Genomic DNA, 21920 nt, shown 5'->3' with positions numbered 1-21920 from the left:
ATATGAGAAGAAAAATCTATTCTCAATAAAAGAAACAATAGTGAAAAAAAATAAATTCCTCACATAATTTTCAGTGCTTCCATTTAGTCCACTATTATTTTGTATTTTAAAGTAGAAGTATAAATATATCAATACTTCATTTTTAAAATAAACCTTATTAAAGAAACAGAACAGGTTATATTTAGAAAGATATATGAATATACATGGACATATATGCATGGAATAACAGATGTTTTAATGAGTCCATGAGTTCGAAGGAGAGCAGGGAGAGATATATGGGAAGGTTTGGAGGGAGAAAATGGAAGTGAGAAATGTTTTAATTAAAGTATAATCTCAAAAGTAAGAAAACTATTAGGATTAATCATTGTCCTACTTGCCTGAATATTTATAATGAAGGTCCAGAAGAACACACCAGACACTCATTAGGATACATGAGAGTTTAACTAAAGCAACACACACTAAAATGAACCCTAGGAAGTGAGTTAATATCTAGGTCTCAGAAAATAGAACTTTGTGAAGTCACAAATATAAATGGTGCTCAGAACAGCATTTGATAAATGATGAGAAATATCCAAGGCGGCACAAAATCACAAGACTCTGAAAATATCAACGAGTTACATTAATTCATCTGGTGACTGTTTCATACTAAGCAAAAGTTTTGGGTGCCCCCACTAAATAAAAAGGAAATTGTAAATTGTGTACTAAGGAGCAGGGCATATTTGAGCACACTTCTTGCCATTTCTGAGACTCTTGACTGATTTCATCATGCTTGGATGCCTCTTTTGCTTCATCTATAAAAGAAGAATAATCAAAACTCTTGGGCTTTTGTAAAATCTTTACATGTTGTATGCAGAGAATATAAAGTAACAAGTTGGCTCTCAGAAATTGGAATTGTTACATTAATAATGAATAACAATGAGTAGATCCTAAAGATGGATTGCTAGCTAGATTAAAAGGAGAAACTGAGATGACTTGGTATCAAAATCATTCAGTCCTGTCATTAAGGAGGTAAACTACATGAAAACCTCCCTGTCCCCCATTCCTCACTTAACCCACAGACTGATGTTTAAAATTCTATGTTAGCTTTTTTTTTAGAGGAATCACCTCTTTCTGTTGTAATTATTGTTATCCAATAGGTTTCTTGAAAAAGAGGAGGAGCAGACATCAAACCTAGCTACCTAGTGTCTTTGAGTGACATGCATAAAAGAGCAGGGTTACAGAAAGAAGGAAAACTAGACCCAAAGGACTTTGCCCTACTCAGGTTGTACTCACACCCATATTTTGGAAGTGTGTAATTCCTTACAGGTATGCTTCAGTGAGATCATGGAGGCAATGTGGTCAATCCCTTCCTCCTGGGCAGTGCTCTAGTCTCCGGATATGTGTCTCTCAGAAATTAGAAACCACATCATAATGGGTGTTCAACTTTTCCTGGGTTCTGTGTTTGGGGCCATGGTTCTTACTGGTCATCGCTGCAAGGAAGTTGATTCCAAATACAGAGTTTCTTCAATTTCCTTAGGGTACAGCATAGAGGAGGGAAAAGCAATTAGCAGAGCCTCCCCATTTCAGTTAATTATTCTCAAGAGTGGTGGATGAAGAAGAGACAAATGTTCCCCACTGACTCCATTTCTCCACACACTCAGAGGTCCCTGGTGACCCTATGGAATCAAATTCCAATTCCCCCATCCACACTTCTGAATTATGGAATACAGGGGGGTCCTTTAAAGTAAGGTGACCCTATAACTTATCCAAATGGGACAATCTGGGGCATGAATAGGGAAGTTATTCATAATGTGGCAAGACAGAAAACACACAATGAAGTTGTCATCATAAGCAACACAGATGATTAATCCCTCAACACTGTATGACTTTTCATAAGATTTTAATGGGTATGTGCATATATGCCACATGAGTGCAGGTTCTGGGAAAGACCTGATGAGGGCATCAAATCCCCTTGAGCTGGACTTTACAGGTGGTTGTGAACAGCCTTACATGGGTGCTAGGAACTAAACTTGAGTCCTGGGTAAGAACAGGAAGAGATCTTAACCACCACATAATCTCTCCAGCCTCTATGTTCTATGTCTTCTATGCCTTTATCAAAACTGCCATGCATTGAATGAATTTTGGGTGGTCACATGATCAGGCTCCTCCTATACTTGTTTGGGGCTAAATTCTGACTTCAACATATACAAACTGTATAACTTTGATCACTTTATTTAATCTCACTATGTTGGTTTCTTTTTTTTTTTTTTTTGGTTTTTTGAGACAGGGTTTCTCTGTGTAGCTTTGCGCCTTTCCTGGGACTCACTTGGTAGTCCAGGCTGGCCTCAAACTCACAGAGATCCACCTGGCTCTGCCTCCCGAGTGCTGGGATTAAAGGCGTGCGCCACCACCGCCCGGCTATGTTGGTTTCTTAATCAGTAAAATGGAGGTGGTAATTAATAACTCCTCAATAAGGTGATGGTGAATTTAATAAGGTAGTATCTGATGATGCTTTGGAGCACTCAACTAATATTAGGAATTTATAATGAATCAGTATGCTGTTCTTTTAGTTTCTCTGTATTTTCTGTCCCTATTTTTTATAAATACTTATAAATATTTTACAGTTTACATTTCCATTAATGTGATTATTACGCACACCAATAGAGCATGGTGTGGTATTTTAGAACAGACATTATGTTTTGGTTTCTGAAGTATCCCCAAAGGCTCATGTGTCCAAAGGTGTTCTCCTAGAGTTTATAGGACTGGTTTCTGGGAAGTGATGGGTCAACATCAATGTGTCCATGGTTGCATGGGCTATTGGAAAGTGGTGGAGAATGTGTATGGTGGCACTTAGTTAGAGGAAGGGAAAGACTAAGAGGTGTTCCCTGGATGAGTCTACTTTGCCCCTATCCTTCCTTCCTTCTGTGAACTGAATACCTTTCTCTATTTTGTGGTCCCTGCTATTATTTTCTGTCTCATGATGGCCCAGAAACAACAGATCCAAGTAACCATGTATCAAAACCTCTCAACCCTGGAACCAAAACAAAATGTTCTTCCTTTAAATTGGTTTTGTCACAATGGTGGAAATCACCTAATTTTGTGGGATACACAAAAATATAGTGACTATTTCTGTCTCCTTTTTTTTGTCTTTTTGGAACCTCTCATATTCTTTTTTCCATATCTGTAGTCAGACTTGAAAAACTAGGTATTTAAATTGTTATTACTTGATTAATATGTTTAAGGAAAGAACACATAGAGATATCTGAGATGATAACTATTCAGAAGAATAAACAAAACATCTAGAAGATATATAAAAGTATTATGACTAAAACTTTAAATTCCTTGAATAAGTTAAACAGCCAACTAAAGTGAATTTTGATAGGATGTGCTTACTGGAAAATATCCATGAAAATAACAGGTGTTTTAATAATGTGTAGGATAGAGTGAGAAAATCCAACAAACATCTAACTGAGACTCCAGTAACTTAATAGGAATACACAGACAGTTTTCAGAATACTAATACTGTACTTGTTAAAGACTGCACCATGCCTGTCTAGTGACCATGATAACTATAACATCTTAAGAACCCATGTGGTATTAGAAGCAAAGTTACCATTTGTAGCATGAATCTTAACAGTTCTTATTCATAAAAACAAACCTGAAGCCAGGTATTAGGGTGAACACTGAATGATCAGAAAGACAGAACAGGCCACAGCCACCTCACCTTGCCAATTCCTCAGCTGATCCTGTTTCCTCAGACTGGATGTCTCTCAGCTGAACTGTGCTGCTCAAAAGCCTAAAAAGCTTAACCAGCTAAAAGCTTCTAGTTTCTGGTCTTCACGCCTTAATGACCTTTCTGCTTTCTGCCCTCACTTCTGGGATTAATGTGGGAACCCATTTTCAGGTTCCTCGTGGCTTTGCCCAGCAGGTCCGCATAGAGGATGATTAGGACCATGGACCTGAGTGCAGGTGTCTGAAATGGTCTGCACTTGGCTGTGCTGGGGGAGAAGGTTTTTTGCTCCACCCCTTGGCGTCTCTATAAATACCCTGGGGCAGAGATAGTCAGGCCTGTTGGAATAGGTTCCAGGCCCTCTCGAGGCTATCCTTCATTTTCTATCTATTTATCTGCACAATCTAAATCCTTCTATCTCATATTTCCTACTGCTTGCACTCAAGAAAACTCTGGGGAACTGTGGGGTTGGTGGGTAAATGCCCCACAGATTTAAAGGCTCCATTCTTGGAATTAAAGGCGTGAGTCACCATGCCTGGCTATTTCCAGTTGGCCTTGAACTCACAGAGATCCATGCCTCCAGAAGGCTAGGATTAAAGGTGTGAGTGCCACCATTTTCTAGCCTATGTATGTTTATGTATGGCTGTTCTGTTCTCTGACCCCAGATAAGTTTATCAGGGTGCACAATATTTGGGGAACACAATAACACCACAACCATTTTGTTTAATTCCCTGAAAATAAGATAAAACTGTATGAAAGGTGGTGACTGTAGTTAGATAAGTAGGAGATCAGGTTCAGTATCTGAAGGATTATTTTGAAGCATCATCAACCCAAAGAAAATAATCATTAGACAATTTAATTTACAATCATGTCTGTCATGAAAAAAAAAAGTGCTCCTAAAGAAAGGGGAATGTGGTAGTTCACTGCTCCTTGTCTCCAATCTTGAAAAAATGTGCTCCTAAAGAAAGGGGAATATGATGGTTCACTGCTCCCCAATCTCAATAGCACTTGCAGGGTTCGTAAGTTGGTTCTGCCACATTTGCCTCTGGCCTGCTCATGGTGTGTGACTGCCTATCGTCTTGCCCCATGACATCAATGTGTCTCTGTATTTATGGAAGCAGAAAGGCAGTTACAGAATTATCAGTCTACACTGTAGATGAATTCAACCTTGGTTCTCAGCAGGTGTTAAAGGGTGTACCCTCAGAGGCTCAGAGAACTTCACAGAAGATAAAGCTGAAAAAAATGCATGAACCAGATTAAGATGAGTAGAAGGGCTGGAAAAAATGTTACCTCCAGGGTATGACACAATCGTTGCAATCAAGGTCTCACAGAACTTGCAGTTGCCTGCACTGCGCATGCACAAGACTGAGCCTATCAACAGTCAATGATAGATGAAGGAGGGGTCTGGGAAGCCCTGCCCTCCATGTGAAACTATTGATTACTGATAGATAGGGGGGGCAGTCATTATCTTCAGTTGTGTATCTAAGGGTGAATCCACCATGCTCCAATGTACAGTTCCAAACCCATAGTCACACAAATGACCCTGGTCAAACCAGCTGGTCACAAAACAAGACAAAAAGACATGAAGGTGAGGCATGGGTTTGTAGGGAGAAGGAGGGACTGATAGGGGTGAGAGAGAGATAAAAGAGGGCAGAAAGCAATCAGTATCTCTTACATACATGTATAAAATTGTCAATGAACAAACTCAATCAATAAAAAAGGTAAGAAAGGGTGTCTACTCCCACATCCTCATTTGACAGGTGGTTCCTAACAGGATTTAGGATTTTTCAAGTATTGGATGAATAGCAGAGATGTACTAAGGCAGATTCACCCTGTTTTGTCATATAAAAAAGTATTTTGCTAATTTTTCCTATTTCTAGGAGTTCAAATGTCTTCAAACTGGTCACAGCTTAATATAATATTAAGATGTTTCACAGGACATAATAATTGGCTCATTTAAATAGTGTTTGTTTTCAAAGACAGAATAATAACATTGACTCAAGAATATTTTTTGAAGTTGGTGATTTGAAGACATAAACAAATTCACCCTTGATGACTCAAGGTCATGTATATGGCCAGCTATGTCACAAAAAGAAGAATGAAGAGTTTGTTTCTTGCCTGAAGAATAAAAGCATTTTCTTCTCTCATTTTTTCTTAGTAGGTTTCTTTTCTCTAGATGATGTTCTCGGGTAGGTCCATGGAAGAAGATGGGCACCATATTTCAGCGTAGTACTGGTTTTCTTGTTGTTGTGACAATATACCTGACAAAAGCCACACATAGAAAGAAAGGGTTTTTTATCAGTTTTTTCACCAAAAGGTGACAATGAACCTGCAGGAATAAGAGACCCCCAAAAGTGAGGTGTCACGGGGGAGAACTGAGGAGAAAATAAAGAAGATAGATAGCTGCGATCAAGAGGTCTAATGAGCTGATGACTCATGTCAATAATTTTATGAGGACACACAGCATCTTATATACTGTTTTCAGGGTGGAATTTGGCCATGGTCAGCAGAAATCTAAGTCAAACAATGCTGGCAAAGGGAACACTGGATACCTCTGACACAGCCTTGTGGTGGTATTGTGTTCCCCAAAATATTGTGCATGCTAATAAACTTATCTGGGGTCACAGAACAGAGCAGCCACAATATTAAACATAGAGGATAGGCAGTGGTAGCACACGCCTTTAATCCTAGCATTCCAGAGGCAGAAATCCAACTGTTCAAGGATATAGCCAAGCATGGTGACTCACGCCTTTAATCCCAGAAAGCGAGCCTTTAATCCCAGGGACTGATGGTAGAAAGGAAAGATATATAAGGCATGAAGACCAGAAACTAGAAGCATTTGGCTGGTTAAGCATTTAGGTTTTGAGCAGCACAGTTCAGCTGAGAGCCATTCGGATATGAGGACACAGAGGCTTTCAGTTTGAGGAAATAAGATCAGCTGAGAAGTTGGCCAGGTGAGGTTAGCTGTGGCTTGTTCTGTTTCTCTGGTCTTCCAGTGTTCACCCCAATACTTGGCTCTGGGTTTGTTTTATTAATAAAGACTCTTTAAGATTCCTGCTACACAGCTGCCTGAAGACTAATAACCACAAGCCCATTAAGGGTGAAAGTTGGGTACCCAGGAATGAAAATCTTGACATCTTCTAGGCCTTGGCCCTAGCCCCAACCAGACCTTGCCAAGTCTAATGCTAACAATGACACAGAATTAGCATTTTCTTTGTCCTTACATTTAGGCCTCTAAAAACATCTTGGATCTGTCTGGCTCCCAACATAGTTGATATTATTATGTTACATTCAGTACTGACCTGCCAGACAACATGTGCCCACTACTACAGTAATGGCATGATTATTATGAGCCTAACCAGCCTCTTTCTGATTGGAAAGCAGGCCTGTTCCACATAAGGGAATTCATGCCTAGAAGTATAAAACTGAACAAAATCCCACAGCTAGGGATGTCATAGGCTCTAGAGGAGAACCTATTACTATTTTTCCTAAATGGTCATGTTGTCAAATTACCATAAAAATATTCATGTTTGTTATCAGAGGTCTGGTCTACAGCCTTGGATAGAAGAGCTTACTTTTGCAGCGGCATGGGCTAAAGCAGTGACTGGTCCAAGTAATAATAAGTGCCTGTGAGTGCTCACCCTTATAAGGACCATCTGTAACAACTCCCTAAGGTGCAGAGACCATTGTAAAAGAGGGAGCAAAATAATGTAAGAGCTAGAGCGTGGGAAGGAGTGCTATGAAATTGTGTCTCCTGGAATTGACATGGCCATTGTCCTCATGAACTCACAGCAGTTGTGGTTAACTACAGAAGACCTATACAAGATCGAGCTAGTAAGAGTTCCATCATGGATAGAGGAGGAGCTCATGAGGCAATGGCCTTGCTGAGGAGCTATTGGGGACTGATGGTGGTTGTCAGCCTCTGGTATTCTATATGTATGTATATAGAATACATGAATAAAATTCTTAAAGAAAATATAAGAATTAAATGTTGTATTGTAGCTTTTGTTAGATTTATTAAATATCAGGAATTTGTTACAAACTTTTAGCTGCTCCTGCCATAAGAAGAAATTGGTTACCCTGTGAGATGGTGGCTGTCCTAATTTACTTTACTATATTAGCCATTTTGCTACTGCGTGTATCTCATAGTACACTGTACAGTTAAAAATAGGCGGCCGGGCGGTGGTGGCGCACGCCTTTAATCCCAGCACTCGGGAGGCAGAGCCAGGCGGATCTCTGTGAGTTCGAGGCCAGCCTGGGCTACCAAGTGAGTCCCAGGAAAGGCGCAAAGCTACACAGAGAAACCCTGTCTCGAAAAACCAAAAAAAAAAAAAAAAAAAAAATAGGCAACAAGCTTTGTAAAAAAAAAAGAGAGAGAGAGAGAAGCTGTTCAGTTTAAATAGCTGAATCATCTTAATCCTTATCAGGGACATAGAAGTACTCACCCAACAAGAATTAGATTATTAACATACTGCATCCACTCCTTTTTCCCTACAATTAAGTGTGGCTAAAGCAGATAAAGTGAGAATGCCTGTATCATCAATAACTAAGATAATGATGAAAATCTCCTCCAAGTAAAGCAACAAAGACTGGAGATTTGACCTAGAGATTTACATGCAGATTTCCACATGGCCTCACCCCTAGATGAAGAGGTAGATGTTTATAATGAAGGATTCTTTTCACAAAGAACTAGAGGTGCAGAATAATATATTAGAAAGAGATGAAAATCAAAGCAAAATGTATAATTTACGTGCTACATGAACATGATGAATACTACACACTACTTACAAAGTTTTAGTCTCTCTATTGAGAGCTCTCTGAACCAGTAACTAGTTAGCTCCATTTAGTGGGTGACAGTAGTGAGGCCTGAAGAGGCTAACCAAGTCACACAAGCTGTAAGTGACAAAGCCAGAATTCTGAGTTCTGTGACAGCAACATTCAAAGTCATGACCATATTAAGTCACTAGTGTTTTGAAGGAGATCTAGTGCATGTCTCAGTCTGTTATTTCTTCTCATGTGCATAGGAAATAATATCATTGTTAGGATGATTGATTTAGGTTAGGTGTTCATGTAAATAAATGTTTGTACACCTTTAAAAATGTGTTGTGTGTAGGCCGGGCGGTGATGGCACAGGCCTTTAATCCCAGCACTCGGGAGGCAGAGAGACAGGCAAATCTCTGTGAGTTCGAGGCCAGCCTGGGCTACCAAGTGAGTTCCAGGAAAGGCACAAAGCTACACAGAGAAACCCTGTTTCGAAAAACCAAAATAAATAAATAAAATAAAAATGTGTTGTGAACAAGGTGGTATGCAGCTACAACCAATTGTTTAAAGCTATGTGACTAGACAGCTGTGCCTCCATGGGCTATTGGAGCCCATCTAGGTTTCCTGGTGGCTTTATCCAGCAGGTCTGCATAAAGAGGATGATACACTTGACTGTATCCCGCAAGGGGGAAGTCTTTGCTCCTCCCCTTGGCATTGTCATTAATAGCCCTTTGGAATAAAGTTCATGACTGGTGGATTCAGACCCAGGCCCTCCTGAGGCTATCCTGTGTTTTCTGTCTTTCCTCTCATCATCTAAGAATCTCCTTCTAGCTAATATTTCTCATTTCTCACTGCTCAAGAGTACCCTGGAAGAATAAGAGGGAGCTGTTCTCCTTCAATGGGCCAACCCTTTAATCTCTCTGATCTCATTATTGTAACCTAAAAGTTGAGAGTTTGGGGGACTAGAAATTTTCCTATGTCCTTTCTAGCACAAATAACTCTAAGGTTGGTAGAGTAACAACCCTTAGATTATTACTGGACTAGGGGAGAGTGGGGAATTGATACACAAGGCAAAGTGGGCCTGAAATCATTAGGGAAATCTCCCGGCAACCATTACACCAGAGAACAAGTGTCTATAGTGTGCTCCCTCTAATTGGCTTTTCTCCTTTAACCTTAGCTCTCAACGGACTCCAGTGTTTCTGTCTCACTTGGTGTGAGTGGGCAGCTAAGTTCATGGCCAAAAGCATGTACTTAGGAGAGCAATCATGCTCAACTGGAAAATATATTGGAAGATAAATAGGCAGTTTGAATCTTTCAGAAGAACCACATCTTCTTCCAGTATCAGACTCAGGACTAAAAGTCAAAACTTGGAAAGTGAAATCTATGCTATCTCAAAACCCACGCAGTTTTTACAGTGGAACTTATGTGGGACTAGGTTTTTAGAAATTAGCCTCACTTCCTTACACTGAATGTCATTTTCTCTTCCTTTACTCGATTTTCTAATCTTCAGTGAAGAGAATTATCTCAAACATAAATCTGGGGTGTGAGATGGGTGCTGAATTCTAAAACATCTGACTGTAAAATCTATTACTTTCTGTTTGTTCACTTGTGTTATGAAGATAAGGGGGTCATCTAACCACAAATGAAACAGTGAATGTGAATCATGGTGTAAGGCAGTCATAGAGACCTGAGCCGAAACAAAACTACTATGTGTCAGGAAAGTTGACTGAGATCAAAACATGCTTGTCTATGTCTCCCCGTTTCTTTATCATCAGGATGCTTATATTTCATTTTTCTTCTTCAGAATTCTGCTTTTAAAACAACAACTTGATCTCTGTTAAAATACATGGCTTAATTATAGTTTTTGGGTAACTAGACACAAAGTAAGTGTTAATGATACAACACAGCATTTGTGTAACTTCTTTTGCACTTTTGAAAGGCTTCAAACAACTTGATTTTCTTCTTCATTGTCCTGGCAGTCTGGAATCAACAGGATGGCAAAGCAGGTATTGGAATGTGTACAATAGGTGCAGAAGAATTTCAGCCTTCTGGATTCTTAACTTGAATCATTTGTTTTTCAGCAACATTCTCAGCTTCACCTGGTTTTCTGCCTCACATGCCTCAAACTGATCACATCTTTATCAGGTCATCACTGGGAAACATGTTGATTATCTCTGTGTACCTAGTTAAGTCTCCATTCAAGATTTGCATCCATCAGCTTTCCTTCTCTAGCTGTCCAGAGAGATAGCAGAGAACATATCCATCAAAAAGAGTGAGTATATTCAGAATTCCCCTTTGCCAAATTGTACAGTATCAAGAAAAATCTTACTGGGAATAAAAATAAGAATCCACATCTCCCCAGTCTCTTCTGGAAATGGTGGGCTACACAGAATTCACTGAAGCTTGGCTGCCCATGTTACCAGAGTGCAATTTAAGAAAATGATGAAATCTATTGCAGTTGATGGGTCAAGAGTTTTCCTGAACTTACCCCTGTAGGTCTGTGTTTCGGGGATGCTCATAAAACTCCCAGTAAACTCAGGGTTCAAAGGCACTGGTGCTCAATTTGTTAGGAAAGGGGTAACTTTAGTTTTCTTAAGCAGTTTAGACAAATTCATAGTGAAAGGGAGCATCAAACCTAACCCTCTTATTTAGACCTTTAACCATATTCCTGCTATGTGATTGCTCAAGAAACAAACAACCTAAAATTGAAATAATTCTCCCTTAGTGCCAAGAGTGAACTACCACTTCCAGATTGGGTGTTTCATATGAGGGCTTCCCCAAGATTTACTCCATAATTTTATTGGCAACATATGCATAATTCTATTACAATTATAATTATATTATACTACAGGATACTTTCAAAATGTTGTATTAAACATATTAGCAAATACTTTGAGAAACTCTTATAAATAGGGTAACTTTTCCTAAAGAAATAAAGTAACAAATATTTTTAAAGTCATAATCTGGGATATAAAATTATTTCAGATTTATTCTGAAATAATGCCACCTACACTGTCATGAGTATGATGCAGCAGTTACACCAAGAAATATCAGTGAACCACTAAAACCATTTTATTTCAATCAATGGCATCTGCAGTTTTTTTCATAATCTCAGCATTTCATGGGTGCTCTAATACATATTTCCAGTCAATTTTTTATATATCTTTTTAAAAATCCTCATGACATTACATGAATCAGTTAGATCAGAGAAATGCATTGACAGAGAAGACACACTGGGGCTTTTTCTGCAAAAGGACAATGAAGTGTTTCTCCTCCTCCAAACTCACTGAAGCAAGAGACAGAAAATTCTATTTTACTTGAGCCAACGAAGCATTCTTTTTCTCCTCTCTGATACTAGGATCACAGAAGCAATGACTGAAGGAAAAAATATTACTGAGATCACCCAATTCGTCCTCCTGGGATTCTCAGATTTCCCACAAGTCATAGCACTGCTCTTTGTTATATTCCTCATCCTTTACATTACAACAGTGACCTGGAACCTGTCGCTTCTTGTTTTAATAAGGATGGATTCCTACCTCCACACTCCCATGTATTTCTTCCTCAGTAATCTGTCCTTTATAGACCTCTGCTATATCACCTCAACAGTCCCCAAGATGCTTTCCAACTTCTTCCAGGAAAAACAAACTATCAGCTATGTGGGCTGCATAGTTCAATACTTCATCTTTTCCACTATGGGGCTGAGTGAATCTTGCCTCATGACAGCCATGGCCTATGACAGGTATGCTGCCATTTGTAACCCACTGCTCTATTCATCAATCATGTCACCCACCCTCTGTGCTCGCATGGTGTTGGGAAGCTATACAGCAGGACTCATAGGTTCTTTATCTCAGATATGTGCCTTGCTGCAGCTCTACTTCTGTGGACCTAATGTCATCAGACATTTCTTCTGTGACATGCCTCAGCTGTTAAATCTATCCTGCACTGATACTTTCTTTGCACAGGTCCTGCTTGCCATATTAACAATGCTGTTTGGGCTTACAAATGCCTTGGCCATCATGATATCCTATGGCTATATTGTCTTGTCAATCATGAAGATCACTTCAGCTAAAGGCAGGTCTAAGGCATTCAATACCTGTGCTTCTCACCTGACAGCTGTTTCTCTATTTTACACCTCCAGTGTCTTTGTCTATTTGAGTTCCAGCTCTGGTGGCTCCTCCAGCTTTGACAGATTTGCATCTGTCTTCTACACTGTGATGATTCCCATGTTGAACCCTTTGGTTTATAGCTTGAGGAACAAGGAAATCAGAGGTGCTGTAAAGAGGTTACAGAGGAAGATGAGATGTTTCTAACAAGACATTCTGAGAGTTCTCACTGATCTGCCCCACAAAATGCCTACTTCTGTTGAAGAAAGGCTCAACTTCATATAGATTATATAGCAATATGGATCATTACTGATTCGATGCTCCTGAAATGTTATTCTTATAAGTCCTGGAGGTTTATCATTTTCGTTTTACATCAGAAATAGTCTCATCTTATGTTGTTTATCCAAAGTATTTATGAAACATCCAAATTTATAACTGTTTGCTGCTGCAATTGAAGACTTTTCAACCCTGGGCCCCATCCTTACAGAAGATGCTTGGCTGAGGCTTCCTGGGTCCAGAACCCTTGTCCCACAAATGGCCCAGTGTAGCCTAATCAAGACCTGGTGGGTTGTTCTTTGTTTTTAAATAGGAAACCTACTGTTTGAAGGAATAAAAGTAGCAGTGGCTTGGCTATACCTCCTAGAAACAATTACTTCTGATAGTTACATTGTTTCTAAGACGAATCAATGCTAATCATCTATTAAGTTTTGGATCATATTCTTGTCTCCACCAGCTACTAGCTAAGTGATGAAGAGATGGTCTAACTCTTCAGTAGTGATGAGCAATATGATTTGTTCAGAGCTACGTAATATGAATGTAGTTATTTCATTCTTGAAACCAGAGTCCGGATGAGATTTCATATTTAAATTCCAAATGACCAATAGCATAAAACATGACTATTTGGTTAACATAGACAATGATATCTTACTATCAAATTGCTTCTGATATTTCAAGAATCTGTTCTATTTCATGTGCAATACACATATAATTTCACTGTACTGAGTTACTGAATATTCAGTTTTTTAAAGACTAATAGCAAATATTGAAAACACTATACAGGCATCCAAACTTAAAAGAACAATATAGGTATAATCAAGAAACTACTAAGTGTCTATCAAGGGTCTTGAACTCCGAACAGAAGTGTTTGAGAGGAACTTGGATGGCCTGTTGTATAGAGAGCATGGTTACTTCTCTATATTTGGGCTGGGAAAACATTTGTGATTAAAAGACAATGGCATTAGCTTGTTCCATATTTACTGCTTTCTTCTAGTTTCTTTGTCATTTAATATTATACTTGACAAATGCTCAAAACCACTTTTACATGTGATGGTTTTTGCTGGTGAAAGAGGAGCAGAGGTGATGTGAATATTTGCAGGAGGAAGTCTGAAGAGGTAGATCACACTTAGCCCAGCATGCTTTCTCACTTTACCACCGGGAGCCAATGTGGCAGACAGTGATTGCTCTATCAGTAGAGACATAGGAAATGGATCTAGTTGCCTGACTTTGGCTGACCTTGGGGGATTATGGGATAGTAAAAAAAAATAATAATAAAGGTTGATTATTAAGTTATTGTGTTTTGGGTTGTTTGTTCAGTAGAACCAAACCTCATGACTGTAACATTTGACTTAGTATGATCATAAACTCCAGATACCCAGTAACCAAAAATTTCTAGTCACTCATATTATTTCATACAATTTGTTTTATCCCCTAGCTTAGTTTTCTAATTACTCTAAGCCTGATTTTATCAAAGAATGTAAGATAAATAGATTCCAAATAAATAAACAGAGAAATATTTCCAATAACACTGATTAGCTGGACTATAGTAATGACCCATAAAGGAGTCTCACTTGAAATCATTCAAATTATTGAATTCAAAAGATATTTACTACATAAATTTTATTACAAAAAGATTATAGAAAAGCATTTTGCCATAAATTTAGTAATACATATTTTCTTTCTTCTGAAGCTAAAGATGAAACAAGTATGGATATTTACAAAAAATATACTGAGGTATGCTGTGGAATATTCCTTTACACTGTATGAATATATGTCTCTATAATTGGTTTAATAAAGAAGCTGTCTGGCCAATAGCTGGTTAGGAAGAGATTGGGCAGGAGAGCTGGACTAGGAGAATGCTGGGAGGAAGAAGGGCAGAGTCTGGAGTCACCAACTAGATGCAGAGGGAGCAGGAGATGATCGTGCTGTGTTGAAAGAAGGTACTGCCATGTTGCAAAGCATAAATAAGAAATATGGATTAATTTAAAATGTAAGAGTTAGCTAGTAAGAAGCATGAGCTATTAGCTAAGAGTTTATAATTAATATTAAAACTCTGTGTCAGCTATTTGAGAGCTGCTGGTGAGAGAGAAACTTCTGCCTACAAATGAAGAGGATCAGAGAACATCAGATGTCCTGAAACTGAGGGTTACGGGTGGTTGTAAGTTGCTTGCTGTGAGTGCCCACAGGAACACAGGTCCTCTACAAGAGTATAAGCACTTTTAACAGCTAAGCCATATTGTCAGCTTTTTTTATATTGGGTTTTATACAAGTACCATGCTCTTACTATGGTTTTATAGTACATTTTAAGTCAATTATCTTGATACCTATCTCCTTTTACTTAATATTACTTTAGATGTTGTGATTTTGTATGAAATTTTGCATTTATTTTTTTATTTTGTGAAAAATATTAGTGTTTTGAGTCACAGATTGGTTAGATTACTTGATCTTTTTAGAAATATTGGTTCTTAAAGTTCATAAATGTGGACTGTCTTTCTGCTTATCTGTGTCATCTTCGCTTTCTCCATCATCAGTGTTTGATAGCCTTCATGTAAAGATCTGGCACTTGCATGGTTAAATTCATTCCTAGATTTCATTTTGTTTTTGATATGTTTATATATGTACCCCATGCTGGCTTTGAACTCATGATGTTCCTGCATTAACCTCCCAAGTGCAAGGATTACAAAAATGTACTACTATATCCAGTGCTTCCTAGGTATTTTATTTTGTGTGTGAATGATTATCATTATGGATTGCTCTCTTGATTTCTTTTTCATAGAGCTCACTATTAGGCTTTAGGAATATGTTGAATTCATTTGTCATATCTCCAAGTCTGAGTTGGCATCTTTAGAGTTTTAAAATGTGAAATCGTGTCACTTGTAAATAGGGACAATTTCTTCCTCCTAATTTGCATGCTTTCTAATTATGCTCATTCCTAATTTCTCTGTCTAGGCTTTCTAATGCTATGTTTAATAGATTGTGGGTCCTTTGCCTGACTCTGTTGAGTGTGATGATAGAAGTGGCTGTGTCAAATATAGACTTCGCTTTTAGGGTAAGGTCTATATCTAATTAAAAATAATTATAAAGAGATATTGAATTTGTCAAGTACTTTCTCTGTAACTATCCAAATGTTTATATACTTTCTCTCCTTCATTCTGTAAATGTAGTGTGCAGTTCATTTGTATGCAGTTAACCATCCTTGTGTCTGTACGTGGATCCCACTACATCACAATGGTTGATACTTTGATATATTACTGAATTTGGTTTGCTAGCATAGTTACATCTATGTTCATCATGGGTAGTGATCTAAGGTTTTCTCACTTGTCATATCTTCGATGGGATTATTAATACTGCCTTCATTGAACATATTTTGATGCTCTCCTCTTGAATTTCTTGATTAGTTTGAGAATTTTGTGGCTAGTTCTTCGCATATTTTGTAGGGTTAAGAAGTAAATCAGTCAGGCTTTTCGTTGATGCATACTTTTCGTTTCAATATCCTTACTTGTCATTGGTTCTTTTACATTTCTGTTTCTTCAAAATTCAGTCAGTGGCTGTATTAGTCTGGAAACTATATCTTCCAGTTTATATTTCACCATTGTATTATTGTTTATATTCTTCTCTTATGATCATTGGCATGTTTGTAGTGTTATTTGTAGTGTCTCCTTTTTCATATCTGCTTTTATCTGTTTTTGTTCCCCTATAATAACTTATTAATCTTATCTTTTAAAAATCCAACTTAAATTTAATTTTTGTATTACTTTTATATAATTAGTTTATTTGTAAAAATGTGAAATATTAATAGAAAAAATTTAATGATATCTTGATATAGTTATGAATTCTGTGATTATATATACATTTATCATGTTGTGGTAAAAAAAATTCAAAGTTCTTTCTAGACTTATTAAATATATGTGTTATTTCTCTAGTCCCCATTTATACACCTTGTGTTTATTGTTTCCTTCAATAGTGGGTATAAATTTGTTATTATTTTTGTAGCTCCTTAACACATGATAAAATGTTTATTTGATTCTATTATTCTGCTGCTACTATTAAAATGACTACTAATGACTTATTGTTATGCCCATAGATGGTAGCATGCCTCAACCCTTATCAGAGAAACTTCTCCTTGAAGTAAATGACAATTAATAAGACCCTCAACTAATCAACATGCAGAGAATAAGAGACTGTGGAGTCAGGGCATTGAGGGCCCAGGCTGGCTGGAAGACATCCACGGGCACACCTGGCACCATAAGGCACCAGGCAGGTGGGTCCCATTGTGATGAGCAAATATATGATTGAGAAATAGGAGAGAAAGAAAAGTAGAATTGATTCATGTGCTGTGAAAAGAGGAGGAATGGAAGAAGTGAAGACAGTGAGGAGTAGGCTGATGTGGGAGGCCTACTTGCTACCCAGGGCCATGGTGATATTCAGACCCAGTCTGCAGCCAAGGGCCATGTCTGGGTCCATGGTACTACTACAGCCAGCGACTGTATGAACTTCATGCCCTATGCTGCCACCAAAGGCCACAAGGATGCTTAGTGTATGGGCTGCCACCTGTGGCAATGTAGATGTCCAAAAGCCATGCCACCAATTGAACCACATTGATCTGTGTAGTTTTCTCATTAGCTTAGAGACTGCACCTGAAACTACTGATACTTAAACTGCCTTCTGCAGCCCAGCATCCCTCTAGTCAGAGCCCCACCATTCAGGCCACAGCCTAGCTGGACTTCCAGTCCCGCCAGAACCTGCTTGACTGCTGCTACTAAATGTAGTTTTTAACTAAGTCTATTGTTCTATATACCAACAAAGCCTCAGGAGTCAGATGTTGGGGTGAAAACCTGCTAGCTCAGAGAATCTGAGAAGCAACCAGCTGACCTTCCTTTTTGGCTGGAGCTCCAGCAAGAGAGCATCTCTCCAGCTGTCCCAAAAAAAAAAAAAAAAAAAAAAAAAAAAAAAAAAAAAAAAAAAAAACTGCAATGTAGCTAGAGTTTTCCTGCCTTGCCCACACTCAGGACAAATCTTTGTCACCCGGCAGTCCCATAGCCGCTCAGACCCAACCAAGTAAACACAGAGACTTATATTGCTTACAAACTGTATGGCCATGGCAGGCTTCTTGCTAACTGTTCTTATAGCTTAAATTAATCCATTTCTATAAATCTATACCTTGCCACATGGCTGGTGGCTTACCAGCGTCTTCACATGCTGCTGGTCATGGCGGCAGCTGGCAGTGTCTCTCTACCTCAGCCTTTAGCTTCCCAGAATTCTCCTCTCTCCTTGTCCCACCTACTTCCTGCCTGGCCACTGGCCAATCAGTGTTTTATTTGTTGACCAATCAGAGTAATTTGACATACAGACCATCCCACAGCACTGCAAAAACTCCAAGTCTCTCCTTACTCCTTCCTGTGCATCTCTCTATCCAACTTCCTGGCTTCTCTGTACTCTCTTTGGCCCTTCTCCCTGCTCCTGCCTTCGAGGTGGATTTGCTCCTGGTCAGATCAGAGGAGGACTTCTGCTGTCTACTCGATTCTGTAATCATGAGTATATTGCCTCAATTTATAGCTCAATAAATTCTGTTATCCATTTAAGAGATTCATGTGGATTGATCTTGATAAGTTTGATGGGTTTATGAAGTGTAATCCTGACAAAAAAACTGAGAATAAAGCAAATGAGGAGCAAGCTAATGCTATCACCTCCTAATCACATTTTATTAACCTGCATGCAGAGAACTGATCACATTCCCTACAGAAGAGGGAGGGCCATCCAGTCTCCTCTCAGGTACTACTTTATGTGCAGGGTTCAGGATCTTTGGTAGATTTTTAAGAGTTCCTTAATAACACCTATATGATGTAGCTAGAGTTTTTTTCTCCAGGTCCCGCCAATCCCCGGTAGTCCCATAGCCCACTTATAAAATAAACATACAGACGCTTATATTATTTAAACTGTTTGGCTATTAGCTCAGGCCTATCATTGTTTAGTTTTTACTCTTATACTCAGTCCATTTTTGTTAATCTATATGTTGTCATATGTTTTGTGGCTTTACCTGTTGTATTTATATGATGTTTTTTGGACGGCAGCTGGAGTCTTTTTTTTTTTCTCTGTCTTTTTGTTTTTTTAATTTTTTTTTCTGTTAGCCCCACCTATACTTTTTGTCTGGCTACTGGGCAATCAGTGTTTTATTTATCAATCAATCATCCACAGTAATATGGTCCTTTTGGGTTCCAAGACCTGCATACTATTTTCCCATATTTACCATTAGTCTGCATAAAACTAAGTATTCAGAAATCTGTTGTTACAATGATTTCATGTGTGTATCATTATACAAAATTGAACAGATATCTGAAACATCAGAAGCAATTTAACAGTGATATTTCATTGACTATGTTAACCAATGATAAATAGTAATGATTTAATGTGGCAGAGAATGAGAAATAGGGGCAGCACAGTATCAGATACTGCCATTGGTCATTTGGCATTTGAATATGAAATCGCATCTGGACTCTGGTTTCAGGAATCCAATCATCATACTCCTATGCAAATATCTCTGAAGAACCTATAGCCTTCATCATTACTAAATATTTAGATTACAACATCTTCCCTTAGCCTACCGCTTGTGAAGACAAGAATATGACCCCAGATTTTTTAGATCATTAGCACTCATTTCCCAGAACTCACTTTGATCATCACAGGTGAGTCTTTTCCAGGCCAATGTTAATTTTACTTCTTTGAAAAGAGTATATCCCCCAACATTCATTTGTTCCCACCTATTTAAAAACAAATAACAATCAATGGTCCTCACCAGTTTTTTTTTATTATGCTACATCAGAGCTGCTGTGAGACAAGGTTTCTCAACCCATAGAGACTCATTCACCAATAATCTGTAGAGACAAAGTTGAGATATGGAGAATCTTCCAGTTTAGCAGCAAAAGTTCTAAATTCAGATATTTCACAAATATGATAGGTAAATGGTAGAGGATGGGGCTATTTCTGATGTAACAGGAAGAAAGATGAACCTCAGAGACTAACAGATATCACGTTTGAATCAGCTATGGCCTGTATTAGCATAAATTCTGCATCAAGCTTTTGTTAAGATGTTTTATAAGATGAATCTGTCAGAAATCTCAGAATCTTTGACCTTAGCAGTAGCCCATCTTCCACAACCTCTTCATAGCATCTCTGGTTTCCTTGTTCATCAGACTGTAAATCAAGGAATTCAATATGGAAATCACCACAGTGTAGGAGATAGATGCAAATCTGTCGAAGCTGGAGAAGCCCCAGAACTGGAACTCAGACAAATATCCTAAAAGTATATAAGAGGCAAACAGCTGCTGTGTGAGAAACACAGGTGTTGAATGCCTTGGACCTGTCTTTAACTGATGTGATCATGATGGATAAGATGATATAGCCATAGGATACTATGTTAACTAAGGATTCTGCTAGCACAAAGATTGTTGTTAATAAGGCAATTGGAATTTGTACAGCGAAAACCTCACTGAGGGATAAATTTATCAGCTGCGAAATACCACAGAAAAAGTGCCTGATGACATTAGATCCACAGAAGTGAAGCTCAAAGTACACATGTGAGATACAGAACCTGGAAGTCCAACCATATAGAATCCCAGCACAATCTGAGCACAGAGGGGGTGACATGATTGATGAATAGAGAAATGGGTTACAAATGTCAGCATACATGTGATTGGCCATGGATGCCATGAGGCAAGATCCACTCAGCCCCATAGTGGAGAAGACAAAGTACTGAGTGATGCCTCCGATAAAGTTAATAGTCTACTTTTCCTGAAAGAAGTTGGAGAAGATCTTGGAAACCATGACAGTGACATGGGAGAAGGCTATAAAGGACAGAAAACTAGGAAGAAATATATGAAGAAATCCTTACTAAAACAATGAAAGATGAGTTCCAGGTCAGAGTTGTAAAGCAGATGAGCAGGAATGTAATAAAAAGCAATGTTGTGATTCTGAGGAAATCTGAGAATTCCAGGAGGATGAACTGGATGATCTCAGTAATAGTTCCTCCCCAAATCATTGCCTTGGTGACCCTAATACTAAAAGGCACAGAAAGAATGCATTATTGACTCAGGCAAAATTAGAGCATTAACATTTTAATATTATCTATATTCCACTGCCTTCTGTGGAAAGACTCCAGTATTTCTTCTCAAAATGTGAACAAAAGTCTTCCCAGGAGGCTGGTGGTGTGACTTGGTGTGCACAGTGCTTTTTCTGCAAGCCTGAGAACCTGAGTTCTGATCCTCAGTGCCAGTTTAAAGCTTTGATGTCTGCTCACTTCTGTAACCTAAGAAGTGGTAGATGTTTGAAAGAAGACAGATTCCAGGGACCATCTACATAAGACTGTGAGCTCCAGGTTCAGTGAAAGCTTTTACTTCAAAAAATTATTGGTCTGAATTTTTTTTATTATTAAGAAATCCTCTATTCACTTTACATACCAACCACAGATGCCCTCTCTTCCCTCCTCCAGCTCCCCAGCCTTTCCAACCCCAACTCACCTCCCCCAATTCTACCTCCTCCAAGGCAACGCCTCCCATAGGGAGTAAGCAGAGCCTAGAACATTCAGTGGAGGCAGGTCCAAGGCCCTCCCCCTGGACCAATGCTGCACAAGGTGTCCCACCATAGGCACTGGGCTCCAAAAAGCCCTCTCATGCACCAGGGACAGATCTTGATCCCACTGCCAGGGGGCCCCCTAAACAGTTCACGCTAAACAACTGTCTCGCCTATCTAGGGAGCCTAATCTAGTACCATGGGAGCTCCACAGCTATTGGTCCACAGTTCATGAGTTCCCACTAGTTTGGCCTGGCTGTCTCTGTATGTTTCACCCATCATGATCTCGATGTTCCTTGCTCATAGAATACCTCCTCTCTCTCATCGATTGGACTCCTGGAGCTCCACCTGGGACCCGGCCATGTATCTCTGTTTCTGCTTCCATCAGTTACTGGATGAAGGCTCTATGATGGCAGTTTAGGCACCCTCTTAACTATTGCTAGTAGTCTAAAGTGGTGTCATCTGTGTGAATTCCTGGGAACTTCCCCAGCACCCGGTTTCTCTCT

At 38.9% G+C, this 21920-nt stretch overlaps 1 protein-coding gene and 1 pseudogene across 1 annotated transcript; one reads left to right on the top strand and one right to left on the bottom strand.

Moving 5' to 3' along the window:
- The first annotated feature begins 11841 nt into the window (after positions 1 to 11841).
- On the top strand, positions 11842 to 12780 carry LOC102920301 (olfactory receptor 5AN1-like). The gene has a single exon (XM_006996743.3). It carries the CDS (start codon positions 11842 to 11844, stop codon positions 12778 to 12780), a length of 939 nt encoding a protein of 312 aa, XP_006996805.3.
- Positions 12781 to 19979: 7199 nt separating this feature from the next.
- Positions 19980 to 20884, bottom strand: LOC102926899 (olfactory receptor 5AN1-like; annotated as a pseudogene).
- Between the last annotated feature and the right edge of the window lie 1036 nt (positions 20885 to 21920).

Source organism: Peromyscus maniculatus, chromosome 1, assembly GCF_049852395.1.
Source record: "Peromyscus maniculatus bairdii isolate BWxNUB_F1_BW_parent chromosome 1, HU_Pman_BW_mat_3.1, whole genome shotgun sequence".
NCBI classification, from domain to species: Eukaryota; Metazoa; Chordata; class Mammalia; order Rodentia; family Cricetidae; genus Peromyscus; species Peromyscus maniculatus.
This window is presented reverse-complemented; position numbering and strand designations above follow the sequence as displayed.